General features: G+C 50.9%; 5 protein-coding genes across 5 annotated transcripts; 3 read left to right on the plus strand and 2 right to left on the minus strand.

Annotated features, from left to right (window-relative positions):
• Positions 1-1,657: 1,657 nt before the first annotated feature.
• PC9H_010974 (uncharacterized protein) lies at positions 1,658-4,403 on the minus strand (the record flags this gene model as incomplete). Its single annotated transcript, XM_036780464.1, has 9 exons — positions 1,658-1,735; positions 1,791-1,893; positions 1,946-2,075; positions 2,123-2,584; positions 2,635-2,815; positions 2,865-3,908; positions 3,968-4,050; positions 4,113-4,210; positions 4,282-4,403. 9 exons carry the CDS (start codon positions 4,401-4,403, stop codon positions 1,658-1,660), a joined length of 2,301 nt encoding a protein of 766 aa, XP_036627847.1.
• Positions 4,404-4,715: 312 nt separating this feature from the next.
• On the minus strand, positions 4,716-5,707 carry COQ5 (2-hexaprenyl-6-methoxy-1,4-benzoquinone methyltransferase; the record flags this gene model as incomplete). The annotated part of the gene is made up of 3 exons (XM_036780465.1): positions 4,716-4,947; positions 5,005-5,215; positions 5,269-5,707. 3 exons carry the CDS (start codon positions 5,705-5,707, stop codon positions 4,716-4,718), a joined length of 882 nt encoding a protein of 293 aa, XP_036627848.1.
• A 67-nt stretch (positions 5,708-5,774) lies between these two features.
• On the plus strand, positions 5,775-6,898 carry PC9H_010976 (uncharacterized protein; the record flags this gene model as incomplete). The annotated part of the gene is made up of 5 exons (XM_036780466.1): positions 5,775-5,859; positions 5,907-6,126; positions 6,178-6,379; positions 6,438-6,620; positions 6,680-6,898. 5 exons carry the CDS (start codon positions 5,775-5,777, stop codon positions 6,896-6,898), a joined length of 909 nt encoding a protein of 302 aa, XP_036627849.1.
• Positions 6,899-7,627: 729 nt separating this feature from the next.
• On the plus strand, positions 7,628-8,957 carry PC9H_010977 (uncharacterized protein; the record flags this gene model as incomplete). The annotated part of the gene is made up of 5 exons (XM_036780467.1): positions 7,628-7,756; positions 7,820-7,895; positions 8,413-8,453; positions 8,525-8,623; positions 8,916-8,957. The coding sequence occupies 5 exons, from the start codon at positions 7,628-7,630 to the stop codon at positions 8,955-8,957; spliced, it is 387 nt and encodes a 128-aa protein (XP_036627850.1).
• A 2,420-nt stretch (positions 8,958-11,377) lies between these two features.
• PC9H_010978 (uncharacterized protein) lies at positions 11,378-14,426 on the plus strand (the record flags this gene model as incomplete). The annotated part of the gene is made up of 3 exons (XM_036780468.1): positions 11,378-11,482; positions 11,547-11,894; positions 11,958-14,426. 3 exons carry the CDS (start codon positions 11,378-11,380, stop codon positions 14,424-14,426), a joined length of 2,922 nt encoding a protein of 973 aa, XP_036627851.1.
• Between the last annotated feature and the right edge of the window lie 2,839 nt (positions 14,427-17,265).

A 17,265-nucleotide genomic window follows, 5' to 3' on the forward strand; every position in this document is an offset into this window, starting at 1 on the left:
GGGATCACGCGTAATAATGCCGACGCACGCTTCCACCGTGAAGTCTGGAGTAATCTTTGAGTGCTGTGGTGATTGACGGCAACGAGGACGATGCTCACATATTCCAAGACCTTATTTATACCTCTCAGTGAGCTTGAAGAGTACGAATTGTGTAGACGTACTGAAGTGGACGTTGGCCAGCACAATCTATAAAAATAAACATCAATGCCATTCGACGGTCTTGTAATTTGTTCCTTACAATGATACCAGTCAAAACCCAGTTCCTCGACACTAATAAAGTAACGTTAAGGTACGCAGTGCCTGAAATTACATCACTCACTGATCCAAACACGTCTTGCAAAGAACCTACAGGATACATTAATGCAAACCGAAGTGCACTGACCCACAGAGTATCCTCTCACAGCTCAACCACAAGCCCTATCAGTCCCTGAGCCTTGTGATGAGCAAATGACCACAAGGGGGAGCTAAAACTTACATTACAGTCGGTTTGTAGCTGACATGCGGTTCATGTAAAGGTCGTGCGAGGGATCAAGCTATTTAAAGTTGTATACTTACGTTCATGCTCCTGAGGCCCGCAATTACAGAAATATTAGCAACGCACGTGTACTCGGAGTAGAACGCGCTCACCAGTGTGTCTGGCTTAGCACCTCGGGGTTTGAGTAGTTCGTGACGAGGACCCTGCCACGATGTACGATGCATGAGCTTCTTCATAGGCACACTACCAAAGGTTCCGGAAGTAATACCAGTAGATAGTGATCGTACAAAGCACGAGATGTACGGTATCTAGAGCCCTTTGGTGTGGGCGTCCGTAAACGGTACGGAAAGGATCGTCTCCATTTACTCACCAGAGGAGTATAACCATGGACTTAACGAACCAGTAGTCTTGCGGATACCGCCTACGGACTGGGTTTAGAATTATGCTCCTTAGAGAACAATGCAAGGGGGGTCACCTAAAATACAAGTACCTGCAAAGGGGTGTCGCAGTAGTGAGTATACGGTCATGTTTGAACTCACGATTGAAGGATAGTGACGCCATATAGTCTGTCCAAGCGAGCCGTTCGTGATCAACTACGCGATGGGAAGTAAGGGACACGTCAAGACTCACATCGCCCCTACCACCAGCCCGATGAGTGCTCCGCCATACGTATCATCGAGTTTCGGAGGATCCATGGCAAACAAACGAAGTGGGCCCTCCCGTTCACAGTGGCTATTATATGCAAGGAGAACGTACTATTTAGATTGCTGTGAAAACCTGAGAATCACTTTCTGGGGTATGGGAGGGATGCCGGCTGCCGCTTTCGCATTACTGGCCCAAACATTCAGTGAAGAGCCGATAAACCCCCCAAGGCGTGAATTCTGAACTTCTAAGGAAGGAAAAATGACACGATGTGTGAGAACTTTGCTTGCTTCCGAACTATGAAGAGTTGAAGCCTCCTTACACACATAGGTATCGGAAAATAACTAGCAACTCAGTCTGAGAAGCCCGAATCAACCTTTGAGAGGCGCCACTGCTGATGTTTTCCTTCTGAATTCACTTCATGCGGGGTTCCTGCGGCGATACCTGGAAAAGTGATGATTGAAATAACAAAAGCAAAGAAGCTAAACAATATGCTACAAAGGAGGCAATGACAATATCCCAATCACGAAGGTAACTTGCTCAGGCGACATAAGCGAAGGTATCTCGTGTACCTTCAACACGCTCAATGTATTCCTTCTCTAATAGAGTATCGATGGCCTGAGAAAGTGGCTGAATTAGGGAAATAACAGCGTGGGGGTTACATAGTGCTTACTTTCTTGATGTCAGGTATCTTCGGGGCGAAGCGTTGCGAGATTTGAGAAATAACCTCCTGGATCAGGGCCTGATTCTTCATCGTCTTTCGAGCCTTCATAATACTGCTCGCCGAACGTGAGTTGCAATTGGTAATAGAGAGGAAAGACGACAGACCGAACGATCGTGGCTTGTATGACGTATTTTCTGTCCTCATCTACCGTCTTGAGCACATCCGTTGTTTCCGCTTTGACTTCGGCCTTGATAGGAAGATTCAGGTTGACACGAATCTTCTTCGACTTGAAGTCTACAAAGACTTAACAATGAATTGTAGCCCATATCGTAGTAACTCACTGGGGTTTAGATCGTATTGGTCTGTCTCTTCGTTGATGAGGATCTTCGCTTTGACCAAGAGAGCTAGAATCTGCGTCAAATGATCCTTGTTGATGGACGTCGCAGCTACAAGTTCGGATAATGAAAGAGTGTCGTTGTTGTTGTATTGCAGGAGGATCGCCATCTGGTACGAGCTCGTCATGAGGATGTACTTCTGGTTCAAGTAATTCGTCCGAAGTTCGTTCTTCGAGTAGTTCCAGAGCCATGTAAGCTTTCGACCCGAGTGCTTCGTCTGGTAGTATTTCTGGAACCGTTCGTAGGTTGGCTGGATCTCAGTGGGAATGATGAATTCGTTGTTCGGAGCGGTGAGAGGCCAGAAGTTCGTGCCAAGAACCATGATACTGAAGTTGATGTCCATATCATCGTGGTTCTGTTGCATTCTCTCCTTGAAGGAATCGGTGAGGTCCTTGCTCAGTGACATGTCTACGGTTTCATTAAGTGAACGTGTCGGGGGGGTGGCTATCCGTTCTTACCGGTGAACATGCGTTGCAATTTGTTCGTGTATTCGAAACCGCAGGCTTCCTTGAGCTTGGAGATCATGCTTGCCTCGCTTTCGTCGGAAGCGGAGACGCCGTGGATGAGGCGTTTCGAAAGCTTGGTGGTGTAGAACGTCTGGAAGACGTCCTTGTCCTCGATATATTTGAAGAGAATCATCTAATCAAAGTAAGATGATTGAACGTGCGGCCGTTACGGAGAAGCTTACAACGCGATTTAATGCCCCTTCGAGATCACCCTCTTCGGCCATCTTGTTGTTCTTGCGGAGCAGCATGTCCGCATGCTTGGCCAAAAGTTCGGGCGACTTCGAGGTTGACGTCCCGGTGGCGGCGTTTCGGTTGACGAACTCTCTGCAAGCCTTGTCGAGACTTGCGACGAAGCCCGCCTCACCCCGGAAACTTCGAGTGACGGTCTCAGAGTTCTTCTGGTGAATCTCGAGGAGAGCATCTACGTATGCCTTCGGATCAAGCGAGTCCACATTTTCTGCACCCTCCCCAATCAGCTTTGTGACGGCAGACAATCCGGCCTTCTTGACATGCTCCTCGAACTTCTTGCGCAAGGGTTCAAGGCCTTCGGGTATCCGAGAGAGTAAAGCATACATGCGTTGCAGATCCTCGTCTTTGTCGTAATCGAGCAGGCTTTGGAAGCTTTCCCACATGAGTTCGGAGTGTTCTCTAATGAGAACATGTTCGCATTTGCTTATGAGAGGTTTACGGGTTTGGGTATGTAGGTATCGTTCAACGCGATCCTCTTCCTCCCGAAGTCGCTCTTCGGCCTTCTTTAGGTAATCGGAAACACTGGATTCGGCTAAGAATGACTCGGATTCTTGCTTGTAGTATTTCTCGGTGGCGTCTATGAAGGGAACCTCGAAGTGCTCTTTGTATACATCGAGACACGCTTTGTTGATATCGGTGTCGTCCAAACCAAGGGAAACGAATGAGTCAACAACCTTCTTGACGAGGCCCTGATCTATTGTCTCGCCATTTCTTTGCTGCTCGATCAATCGCAAGATGGCACCAGCAAGCTTCGTGTTCTTCTGCTGTACATGCATGAAGAAGTTGGTTTTCCATTGCACGAGAGCCAATGTATACACAGGGTATACGCCCTTCCGTCCTTCGTCGCGCTCTCGCTTCACCCAGTGACGGTTCAGGTAGGTGAATAGCCGATTTATATAGTTCGCGCCGGTGGTGTACCGATCCCACTCACGAGCATAATATCGGAGCAGTTCTTCGTCCTGGAGCGCGTCCGATGCCTAGAGTTACCCAGAATCAGCCCGGAAGCCCGCTCATTAAGATCGACTAGGGTCCTTACTTCACGCAGCGTTTTCAGATGTGACACAAAGTATCGAATCAGGTTGTTGTAAAGATCGGATCCCATCAGGTTTGCCCCAGCTGCTTCCGAAGATGCGATGCATGATAAGACTTAGTTTGAGGGCATTGGCGTGAAAGACGCTCACAACGGTTGCTCAGCCCGGTCGGGTGGTCTGATGACGCGCCACTCATCTTTGACGACGTGCAATAGTTGTACGCCACAGTGTATAAGCTCATGTATTTGCTGAGTGTTTCGAAAGAGCATGGTCATCGTTCCATCTTAACAGCCACAGAAGCCGATTGATGGGTGCTTACCTATAGCTCACGCCGGTCTGGAGCTTGGTCATGATATGATCCACTCCTTCTTCGAGGAAAGCCCATGTCGTTGCCAAGTCAGCCGAAGCCGGAGGCATCGCGGGCCCAGCTGTCGAAGACATCTTGTCCGTGACTAAGGTATCTTCTGAGGCGTCGGATTTCAATAGAGGGAGGGACTTTCGCTTGATGAGTTTAGCGCTCTTGCGAAAGCCCGAAGAAATGCGATTGAGTATAGTAGAAGAAGGTGAAGGAGGAGAGATGGTGGGGATGGTGGTGGTAGGTAGTAGAGATCAGTATTTGGCGCCGGTCCGTCGCCTCGACTAGGGGCGTGCCACACTGAAGACGCGTGCCAGTGAAGTAGTGGTGTTCGAATTGCACACGAGAGTTGGGGGAGAATCATCTAAATAATAAATAATATCTATAGAGGGCCCCAACTACACTTTTACCCCCTTGTGTATACAGGCTATTCCTCCCCATAAGTCCACCCATGCGCCGCCGTCTTCGTCTTTTCCTGTGGTGAAACCGGCGTCTCTAATCATCTTCGCGAACTCGGGTTGTGGCGGGAATTTACGTATGGATTCGACCAGATATTGGTACGAGTCCCGATCACCAGCTAGAATCGTCCCAAGGAGGGGAATGACACTGAAGGAGTACTGGTCATACAACCTGGTGGCACTCATATGAATCACCCGTTGTAGCATCCTGAGCGAATACACGACTCACATGCTCATGAGAGGATTGTTGACCTTGCTGAACTCAAGGCAAGCAAACGTTCCGCCAGGCTTCAAGACGCGGTACGCCTCCTCAAGAACGGATGGTATGGACGTGCAGTTGCGGATACCAAATGCGATAGTATAAAGATCATAGGTATTATCTTGAAAATGAGCTTCGGGCAAGGCCTGGGCATTCGCTTCGTGAAAGGATACCTGAGGAGCTGCGCCAGAGTTCAGCAAGTGCATCAACCTATAAGAACTATGGAAAACAGACTGTTATGGTACATAGTCTTCTTGAACCGCTTGTAACCTTCTCCTAGCATCTGCCCATTGATGTCTACCACCTCCACGGTCGTTTCGCGGTCGGCGAACTTCTCCCGAGCATGGTCAAGAATTCGGAGAGCGATGTCTCCAGTACCCCCTGCGACGTCTATACACTTCATAGGTCCCTTCTTTCCCGGATTCAACGAGGAGACAAATTCATCCTTCCAAAGTCGGTGGACACCAAAGGAAGTCGCGTCGTTCATCAGGTCGTACGAGGTCGCGACGGAATCGAACACGTTCTTCACGAGGTCCTCCTTTTCCTCCTCTTTGACAGTCTTGAAGCCAAACGAGGCTGTTTTGGGGCCGGCATTCGATTCGGTGTGAGCGTAGCGACGCGCCCAACGCCGTAGCACAACTGACTGTCGACAAAACCGTGACACGGGAAACATTGCGGAAGGAAGGAGTATAATTTAGCGCTCAGTTGCATATTAGCGCTTACACCTTCGTGAAATTTCCATGTCGAGCCCGAACGCATCTCCCCGTCGTATCAGTCTGATAGCGACACCAACAAGTATAGATAAAGGCAAAGGGAGAGAAATAGGTAAATCTCCTCATTTCTGGGTGTCTCACGAAACTTACGGGTTACAGCGTCTTCGTCGGACAGCGACAGTGCTTCAGATTCTGAATCAGACTCATTAACCAGTTCAGATGAAGAAGACAATGAAGTTAGCGACGATTTCGTAACACCATCATACCTGGAGAGTCTTTTAGAAAAATCAAGACAAAATGCTCGGCTAGCAGCCAAGCCTTCAATACCTTTCGACCAGGAGGAGGACGTCCTCATATTGGGGGCAGACAAGACCGATATGTGTGTGGCATAATTAATTTACAGAATGCACCCTCAATAACGCATCTTCAGACCATTACCCACATTGAATCCTGGCCCACTTCCGTCACCCTACCTTTCACTGAACGAGAAAGGCCCCAAGGGTCCTGCGTACGATCCCGATGTCAAGCGTGCTGAGCTCGCAACGTCTTCACTCTCAGCACCTGCGCCACCGATGCCACCCCCCGAACTTTCATCTTCCGGAAAGCCCCTAACAAAGAAGGAACGAAAGGCAGTCAGTTCTAATTTCCGTTAAATACATATGTGCGATATTAACGTGGCCTCGGGTACAGTTGAAAAAGCAAACCGCAGGGCCTGGGTGGTTCGATCTCCCGGCACCTGCTGAGGCAGATCTACCACGACTCCACCGTGAAGTGGAAGCTCTTCGCCTTCGTAATCAATTGGATCCGAAGCGGTTTTACAGGAAAGATGAAGGCGAGGGTAAGGGCATCAAAGGCTTGCCCAAATACTTCGCCGTAAGCTGCTCGCCTCGTTCCCGGTTCAGTTCCGAACTCACGGTTGTCCTGTTTTGTAGATCGGAACGGTGCTGCCTACTGACACGCCTTTTGGCACGCCAAGCAGTGATAATCTGCCCAAATCGCACCGAAAACGCACGATTGTGGACGAACTTGTCGACGATGCAGAGGCGAAGCGCTATGCCAAGAAGAAGTTTAGTGAGTTACAGGTCGTCAGAGGGGCAAGAGGCAGAAAGACGCTTGCCGCAAAGAAGGCGGCAAGGAGACAGAAATGGTGATATATTTTTTGTAACACTCGTTAGCCAAATTCCTTGCGGATCGCCCAGTTTAGCATCAAATCAAGAACACGCCTGTGCTTGCGACGTATGTATATGAAGGAACATGTACGCTTCATGACGTACGTCTCTTCATGGTCAGTATGTTTAAGGAACGCATATCGCCACTGACAGTAATCTCGTGTCTTCACGCAGAATCACGTATTGAACAAGGTTTGGCATTACAGCCGCCGGCGAACCACGCAACGTTCGAGCATATTCTAACCGCCACAGTGCAATGTAGTGTCCTGCAGCCTCTCCACGTTGCAATATAGTACCCCTTTAATCTCCCTCAATCGCACATTGAGCCACCTTCGATCCCTTCTCGATGATCAGCCTGCCGTTATTTTTAGCTTCCCCGGCTATGTTTCAGGCAAGTTCATAGAACAGCACATACTTACCTCCAATGCTATAAGTATGGCTCAGTATTGAAGGGATCAAGCATCTCCTCTGCCTCTTGACTACTATCAAGCAGTTTTACACTCCTCTTGCTAATCTTTGAAGGAGACACTTAAATTCGCCCTTCTATCCAAGTAGTAGGTGGCGGCTTCTCCCGCTAAAATTTTATCTTACGCGTACCTAGATCAGCCCCACCTTTGGTCGAAGAAACGACCGACTCGGTAGGTACATTCGAGACCTTCTAGCCGTGTCAGAAAGTCACGTCGATATCGACGTACGTAGCGACGAATCGACATGTCGAAGGTACCTAGAGGCATCGGCCCAGGATATCCCAATGCAGACACTATTCCGACGCCCACAACGTTGACGGTGTTCAACTGGAAAGATTCCGTGCCTCCTGCGCCCCGCGATGAACCATCGCCTGTAAGTATTAACTGGACAGCCCTCGGTACTCATGTTAGAGCTGTGTCTAATAATGCTGCACAGCTGCCTGAGGGTACGCCTATTATCCCTCTCCAAAGCGTAAGAAGTCTCACGTGCGGTGGAGACAACGACAGTGGCGGTAAGCGTTTTGCCGTTCTGTGATCCGGGAAGGCCCGCTGATAGATCCAACGCGCCAAAGGTACATACAGAGGTGTATATTCCCAACGAGGCCAGGTGCCCCGCGGGCAGGGGCACCGTGACCCCCACAGATTCGAGGATGCAAGTTCTTCACGAGGTTTGGCTCTTTAGTCTCCGACTCTGGCTATTCGTTCATATCGATAATTCTTGGAAGGCTTTAATCAAGGTTACGACGGACACAGCACCCCGATTTCCCCCATTCCTACATGTAATAGTCTGGGTGGGAGAGGCGGAACCTACAGGCCTACAAGCACCATGAGTGATGCTAGGACCCACATTCATGGTGCCTCCTCTGGGTTCACCCTCTCCTCCTCCACGGCACACCCGTATCCACGAGCCCACACCTACGACAGCGACGCAACTAGCACGACGGACTCACCTTCTACCTCTGCGCTGCCTCACACAACGTCGAAAGCACATCCGTGCGATATGTGTGACAAAACATTCACTCGCCCTAGCGCGTTGGATACGCATAAAAATACCCATACCGGGGAACAACGTGAGTCCCTGATGTGATTCAAACCGTCACTGACAAGGATGCTAGCCTTTCGTTGCGACTACTGCTCCCAGAGGTTCTCGGCCCCTTCGAACGCCAAGAGGCACATGAAGGCAATCCACCCCAGAGACCTCCCACCGACGGCGAAACCTGAGAAGGAACAGCCGTACAATGTAAGCTTCTGGGAGCCTACCATTCACCATCAAGACAATGTGGCACCAGGGGGCGAAGTACGTCACTGGGTGGCTAGTAAATATGAAGACAGATCCCAGGGCTGAGCTAAGTTCGTTGCGCCCATGGGGTTGTGCGCGTCGGGAGTTGTACTACCATCATCCATATGCAGTTTCTTTCCCTCTTTTGTTTCCTTGTGTCCGCGCTGTTTCGATGTACCCTGATTGTGAATATGTAGAAAAAGAAAAATCAGACATGTGGTTGTGTATGGAATTCTCTTGGACCCCACACAAGTTAAGCGAGGCTCGACGGGACAGCGACGACCAGCTTCGCTGATGGGCCGCTGGTTATATGTATTTCCGAAGTAAGGCCTGGCCGCCTCCGTGCATATGTCCCACCGGAACCAAGAAACTCCAGCCACTCCATCACCGTTGAGCTTGAGCTTATAACTCATTAATAAAGTAAGGTTTCGCTGGCTTCGCCTACGGTTGCGGTGGCCAGGCTTGAGAATCATACTTGCCGAGTCTGCAAGCACATACCATCAGAAGTCAGTCACACGAGTGCTGGCACATTCACATACTTAGGCTTCCAGCGAGCGCAGACAGCGCAAACCTGTGAACACATGTGAGTGCGGGGTGATTATGAGGCGATGTAACGTAGATTGTGTGAGAAACGGGTGCTGCAGAACATATGTACTGGCTCCCACATATCTTTCTATCGCCCACTTATTCCCTTGTATGCCGGCTGGGTGCCAGCGCCCCTGCCCCTATGCTCCATCGGTGAATCTCGCAAACCACGAAGTAAACCTTCATGTTTTTCCGGTTCCCACTGCAACAATCTGGACACTCGAAATGGACTAGGCTCCCCTAAATTCGTAAGACCCTATTTACGTGATCCTTCGGAGATTCCTATCTTACAGCCTACGATTCGGATGACGACTAGTTCGATTGCGAGCCCAGCCAAGCCCAGCGCGTAGTTTCTCCACCGCCTGGAGCGTGTATACGTACATTCGCAACGAGCTGCGGGGAGACGGTTGAACGGAGTCTGACGGAAGGCGATCATCGGCCAGCGAACGGTTTACCACTGGTCCGTTTGGCCAAGCCCTTATGTGACATACTTATTTTGTGCACTCGATAGTATAGATGTAAACTCACGTTCACAACCTTCCCTTCCCCTGTCTCATATACCATTGCGATCACCTGACCCGCAGGGGCTTAGGAGCTTGCAGGATATCTGGCCATGAACTTGACCAGAATACAGACATGATTGGTGTCGACTAATTCCTTTAAGTGTGTGCCGCTTTGGGGACTTTTTTACAGGGACTTAGCCCTAGTGCGCCTTCGCACTCATTGCTCACTTGCTGCCCCTGGTACAATACTCTAAACCTCTAGCACAAACTTCTGCTACTGCATGTATTGCATTTGTACTACTTGAGGCTACACCTATTGAGCTTCTTGACCTCGATCAATCACAAAAAAGGTTTCTGTCGGAGGAGGAGATGAGTGCTGCCGCTGCACTCACGGCCTTGAGAGAACACCTTGTGTCGGTAATCGGACAAAACTCGAAATATTGTGCAGCACCTGCAGCCGGTGTGTTCTGCAGTTTGAAAACGAAAACGACAATAAGCGCTGCAAGGTTAGTGCCAAAACAATCGCTTCCACGTGACAGAGTTATCTTATCGGATGCACCTGATTATCTTATCGCTCTGTGCATCATCTCCGCGGAAGGCACCATCGTGAAGCCGGCGAAAGTTGGTGGAGGCGGGTGGAGGCTCGGTCTATGAAAGTCTCCGCCGCATCGGGGTAAGTATGGGGTTGGCACGAAGATGGCAGAACCGGCGGATGGGGCTAGTGAAATTTTCCGATTTTATATTTAGTGAGCTGGTTGCATTGCATTGCATTGCATGGCGCTGGGCGTTAAGTACTAAGTATTCAAGGGCATCAGCGGGATGGAAAATGTGGCTGGCGGATGGACAAAGGAGCGTCTGATGGGCGAAGCAGGAGTCAGGAGAAGGGGTGATAGATGGACTTGGGAATAGATCAATGGGGATCAAAGTTCAAGGCCTCTACGTACGAGTCTGGGGTGCGGTGGAGACGGTATGAATGTATCTTCTTTGCAACGTACAGCTGGCTTGGCGCGCCGTGCTGTACTGGGCCGCCTTGAGTGGATCAATTGAGCCGCTGAACCATTCTGAACCGCTTTGTGCTCTTCCCCGCGCGCGGCTGGGATGCAGATCACCGTGTCAAATGTTCCATCATATGTTTGCACGATGGATTCGGGTCCGACTGGGAAAGGGATTCCGGGACTGCCCGATGAACGTGTTAAGTCCTGGCGAGACAATCACATGTCTGCTAAAGTCGATCGCAATGGATTACTGCCAAGTACATAAGTTCCTTCAACGTTGCCTCGGTAAGGGCTATCCGCCAGCGCTTATTGTCTACGAGGTTGTCGCGCTACGCTCACCGGCGTAACTTAGGCCGATTTGGCGGAATTGCATTTCTGACAGAAATATTCTATGCCAGACAATCGCTGTAAGCGCATGCAGCGTAAAGGCACCGGTATCAATCGGACCGATCCGAATGCGGGGAACTCCCAATCAAGCGGGTTCGCCAAAAATGATATTTTCTCAGTGCTCGGGCGCTAGATTCGACTGACACATTACCCCACGTTATCCTTAACAATCGACATCCATTCCCCGGCCATTCTCCGGTCTTTTCTACCTCTCCTCTTGTCTTCCTACCACCACCACCACCGCCATGCCCTCCTCGTCCCAGGACAAGCCTGGCGACAAAGTCACCCCGCGACCGTACAAGTGCCCATACCCGCTCTGCGGCCGTGCTTTCAGCAGACTCGAGCATCAGGTCTGCAAGCTTCCTTATCACGCTTAGGTGATTGCACTCACCGACGAGCTTTTGCGCACCATAGACACGGCATATACGCACCCATACTGGCGAAAAACCTTTTGCTTGCAGTTTTCCTGCATGTGAAAAGCGCTTCTCCCGCTCAGACGAGCTTACAAGACATTCCAGAATACATACCAATCAACAAATCTCCGCCCACAGTCAGCCAAGCGAGCCTGGTGGACTAAAGAAGGGCAAGAAACACGTACACCATGCTGTCGATGAACCACGTATCAAGGAAGACGACTATGACCAGCACCCCATATTCGGCATGAGTGATCTGGGGACAGATGACTATCCACAACACCATGAACGCAGTCACGGGGTTAGAGTGAAGAAGAAGGCTCGCAGTCGCGCCAACAGCGACGACGAGGTGCGCTCTGACCATCTCTCTCTTTCGTGCTGTATTCTGACATAACATCTTGCTGTTCCTCAGGATGATTCCTACTACGCTCGCCCAACCTCGGTTGGTTCCTACGATATCCCCCATTCCCGCCGCAGCTTCCCTTCCTCTTCGCACCACACCTCAGAAGAGCACTCTCCGCCGAACCTACGACCCCATGCCTTGCCGACCCCCCTTCCGCAGCCTTCTTCAGCGTCATTGACATCACGAGATGCTCGCCCCTTTGCAACACTTTCGCGGGCCGCTATGGAAGAACTTGTAGCCCTAGAGAACGCCGAAGCTGCGCGGCGGGCTGAGTATGAGGCCCGCCACGCCGAAGCACTACGCAGAGCTGAAATGGAAATCCGACAGGTCGATGCGCTCCAACGCGAATACGATTATCAACAGCAGTTCGGTTACACAAGTACCCGGGCATCATCGTCTTCACTGTCGTCCTTGCGCAGTGGTCTCAATATCAAGACATCTCAGAGCGCCACGACCAGTCCAATCAGCACTCCTTATCAAGGCCCACGCAGCTTGCTGGACATATCGGACGAGAGAGAGTCTAACATGCGCATGGCAGTAGACGATGAACCGAGGGATGTTGAAGATCGCTTGTATCCAAGAGAAGAGAGGAGTACAAGGAGGCTCAGCGGGCCCGCTTGGCAAATGACGCCTATCTCAAGTGATGCGGATCCCCGCGAGCGCGAGCAAGGGAGCCGTCTGCGTCCTGGTATGGGCTTGTCGTTTTCTTCAGGTCATCTTGTCGATCTTGCGCACGCGGCTGGCTCTGGGCCCGCTCATCCCCATGCATATGCGAAACCTCACGCGCTGTATGCCCCATACAAGCGCCATCCTAGCTCTTCCTCCTCAATACATCACCCCCACGCACATCATCACTCATCATCATCATCGCATCTAGATGAACTCCGGCAGCATCACGAACATCATCGGCCAAGTACGCACAGCATTGGTGAACGTCCCGACCACTCTAGCGCTGCCCAAATACGCCATCGCCATCAACATCATGACCGTCAGTACAAACCCATCGGACTTAGCCATGAAGAATCGCCTTCACCAATCAGCTCTGATTCTGAATCACTCATGATGCACACTAGTTCTAAAGTTCGCCGTGGGGCGTCAAATTCTCACCGACACAGCACTGATCCCCACAAGTACTATCAAGATGGACATCACAGCGCCCAGGGTGTGATACACTCGCCAACGGCGGCGCATCCTAGTTCCAGCACCAACGCTTTCATAACTCCTTCGACAAGCCCCTTCCTGGGGCCGTTGCGAACACTCAATCTTCATTCTGCAAATCCATCTAGGGCGCCATCACCTATCATGCTTCCGCCACCCTCCCATCATGCTATTCCCAAAGGCCATCCCCTTAGTCCGATCAGTTCTTCCAAAGACGTCGCGGTGAAACTTGAGCCAGGCAGTCCCAGTCGTTTTAACACCGCGCCGTATGGCAGTCCGCCCAGCAGCAATGGCTTTAGAGACTCCCAGCGCTCTATCAAGCGGAAAGTTGTCAACGGTTTCGGAGAGATGCCCCCTCCGTCCGGTTTTGGTTTCAGTGCCGCAGCGCTGCCAACACCCCAATTGTCCAGTGGACCGAGTAGCGGTGGAAGTAGCCCTAAGAGTGTTACCCATGCGTTGCCCCCTCCCCTGCCTCTACAGACCAGTGGATTGGGTAAGGAATTAGAGAAGGAAGTGCACAGCGGCAGCGGTACCCTCAGTGCTGTTAGTTCCCGACCTCCCTCTCCTCACTTATTCCTCGGTGGACGCGAGCGAGAGGATCGCATCAGTCCTGCTGGTGGAAGCGGGAATCACCATCATCTTGCTCATTCGGTGCGAATGGCCTTCGGTATGACACCCATCCATCCCAACAGCAGTACTCGATCTACGTACGTGTCCTCAGGCGGGTCGACTACGCCTAGCTTTGCCTTTGGTCCTGGAACCTCGAGTAATGGTTTTGGTTTCAGCTTCGGGCGCTCGGTACCTGCCTCACGGTCTGGCTCGCCACCAATTACATTACCGCCGTTGAAGCTCGCAGCCAGCGCCACCTCGTCACCTACCCTCAGGTCACTCAAATCGCTCATGGGAACGGATGAGAAGGTCTCTTCTGCTTCTTCCGAATCCAATGGAGATGGAGAACGGGCCTCGAACAATTCTAGTCCCCAGCGTGGCATGGTCGGGAAAATGGAGCTTAGTGGAGATGAAGAGATCGCGGAGCGGGATCAGGAACGCAAGAATATTGGAATAAGTGTTCTGGGGACCGGCGGCGATGAAGTTGCCAAGGGTATCGCCGAAGAGGACAACGACACGAAAACGAAAGATCTCAACACGGTCACCATACAAACCATTGGCAACGTGGACGAAATGGAAGTTACGCCCACACAGACCGTCGAGCGAGAGAAGGTCGAACTCCCCGGATTCAGTCACTTCGAAGCTGCCGCGCATATGCCGATTCCCAGCGATATCTCTGCTGCCCAGCACCTTCACCTTGGTTCCCAATAATCCGCCTCTTTCTCTTCTTACGCCCTTGTCTGTTTCTTGGTTCTTGGCTTCCGGCAGGTGTATGTGAGGATTGAAATGCGTGAGGTTTCACCGAAGGACCGTTTTCGGAGAAATATCGACACCCTCTTTTGGACAGCGACAACTCCCTTCTGCTCCCACATCGACGCGCGTATGGAGGTTAGCGACCTACGCACGTGGTCGATATGTTCACCGTGTTTCTAAATTTGCTCTCTTACTCCCTCCGCATGGATGCTCGGGTACTTGTTGAAGGGAACCTCTTCGAAGTCGAAGTCGAACTGTTTTTTTTCCTATGTGTCTTACGCTTATATGCTTCCGCAATTCTGATATTCTGATCGGCTTTCTTGTTCTCCTCCCACATTTGCCGACATATCGTATGTCGTGCAAGCCATATCAAGCCAGGCATCTCTCCCTACTTTGGATGCTCCCCCATTGGTCTTCATATACGCATCGATTTAACCGTCACGAACTGCATCCCTTGAACCTGCATCTCTTGATCACGTACGATGAAACGACTTTTACGAGTACATATAGATCTCGATGGACATTCCCCACAGCCTCCAATCCCTTCTCAGCATATTCTTAGACTGTATACATCACACCTCTCCATGCTTTTAGCTCTCAGTGTCTGCTAGTTATACGTACATTATATATCCCCTCTAGACGTACCGTATATATGTTTTTCTTGCTTTTCTGGGCTTGCTTCGCGATATTTATAAAACATTAATTATTCATGCCTTGGCTGGGTAAATGCGATTGACACAAAAATATCAACGGTTCACTACAATATTTAGAGGCATCAAGTCATCAAATCACACCATGGTTCGCGAAAGCTACGTTCATGATGGCAACATCCATCCATTCCCAATAGGTACGCGACAAAACATGACAATGGCGCGAGAAATGCGGGTGTAGGTACGATAAAGATATCTTCTCGCGACGGGCAGAAGGACGGGGACGTTGACACACGGGTTTCAAGGGACTCCTTCGTTACGTTACCAGGGAATATACGATAAGGCACTCTGGTCGCCCATTCCTCCCATTCCTGTCCAAAGTGAGCCTTCAACGCTTTGTCCTCCGCCTTAGGTCGCACTACGAGGGCAAACCGTACCGCCACGACCAACTCTGTAAGCCACATCCAAGTACCCAACCCCAGGCACGCCGGAGGACAACACACCGGGAAAACCAATGATCGGCTGAGAACATGACTGACGTCGCTCCAAGCCACACTGCGACGCCACTCGTATAGGAAGGATGGCGGACGAACGCGTAGGGCCCGTGGGTTATCAGCCGGTGCGTCTTCTTGATATTGACTTGGAAATCAAAGTGTTGGCCAAGTGTTGCGAAGCACCACAGGCGGACCGCAGTCATCGAGACACTCAAGCAGGTGCCGATGATCATCTGTGTAGAGGGAATCGTGGTAAGCTTCCCAATGCGTCGTAGGACGGGCGTGCAGTGCATATGCCAAGTTCATCTCCCGCAAAGGAGCTAAGGATGTGCATGAAACTGACGGAGCAAACGAGGATTTGCAATAATGTGATCTGAGTAATGACCAAGTTCGATCAAAGTTCATAGAACGACATATCTGCCGTACGCATCAACATTGTCTTCTCGTACCATGTCTTGATCACCTGTCCGCTTTTTGCAAGAGGGGGATTCGGCGCGGTTAGAAAGACACTGCAGTCCCGAGCGCGAGCCAGTTACTGACGTTGGAGAAGGCGTCCATTTCGTGACCTGTGGGCTGTTGTACATCCATTGAACAATCTGGAGCATTTTATAGAAACTCGCCGACGTGGCACTTGCTGGTGCTGATTGAACGTTGAGCGCTGGTGAAGAAATTCATGGGACAATATGATCAGAAATCTCCCATTCAGTCGGATACTGTTGGTGAGCTTGTGACTGCCCGTAGCGCTAGCAGCGGCGCTCGCTTGTCGAGTCGGAGACGGGATTTCAATCAAGAGGCATATTGCAGGTTGTGTTCGGATAATTCATTTGAGGCCAGAGAACCGAATGAACTGAGAGGTAACCTTCACGAACACCTGTATAACTTACGACAATAAGCCCACGAAATTTTAGGATGCTACCCCAAAGTACGCACTGACCATTTGCGACAAGTGCAGTGAACTGGTACCGAGATGGCCTCTATTGGGTATGGCTCGGTCATGATGCCCGAGCACATGCCTAAGGAGTTGACTTGCTCAATGGTCGTATCTGGTGGCCAATATTCCAGTAGAACCAGCTAGTGTATGAGGCGTATATCACAGGCACTTTCTAGCATCGACTCGGGCGTGAGGTACCCCGGATTTGCCTGCTGTTGACAATGGGAAGACGCGGCTTGTATCGTCCCGAAGGCCCCGACTTCTGCAACGCTATGCGAAGGGGGTGGCAACGTCCATCATATGTGGGGGGAGCGCATTCACTAGTCGGCGCCGTATAAAGGGTAGAACTCAGGCGTCCAACTAGGCTCAGATCCAACCAAAGCCGGTTCGTTTGCACTTCGATGTGACACCTTTGTAGTCCGAATGAGCTTTGAGGGCAATATCAATGGGCCTGACGCAACATCGGACTTGGCAACAACCAAGCATCATGATGTCAACAGACGCTACTCGGCATCTGGACTATCTATGAAGCTTGAAGATTGGGCGGCGGAGAGAAGTGGGAACTTCCGGTGCCATGATAAGGCTGTCCAATGGTACGTCTGGGGTCGCTTCCGCCATGGAAAATGAACGGGGGTCCGCGTTAACGGGGAGGGTATCCCACTCGTGTATTATGGTCCCGTCAGTCGAAAGAATAAGCCAACGTTCGTGCGACACCTCTTAAG

This window comes from Pleurotus ostreatus (genome assembly GCF_014466165.1).
Source record: "Pleurotus ostreatus strain PC9 chromosome Unknown scaffold_8, whole genome shotgun sequence".
NCBI lineage: Eukaryota > Fungi > Basidiomycota > Agaricomycetes > Agaricales > Pleurotaceae > Pleurotus > Pleurotus ostreatus.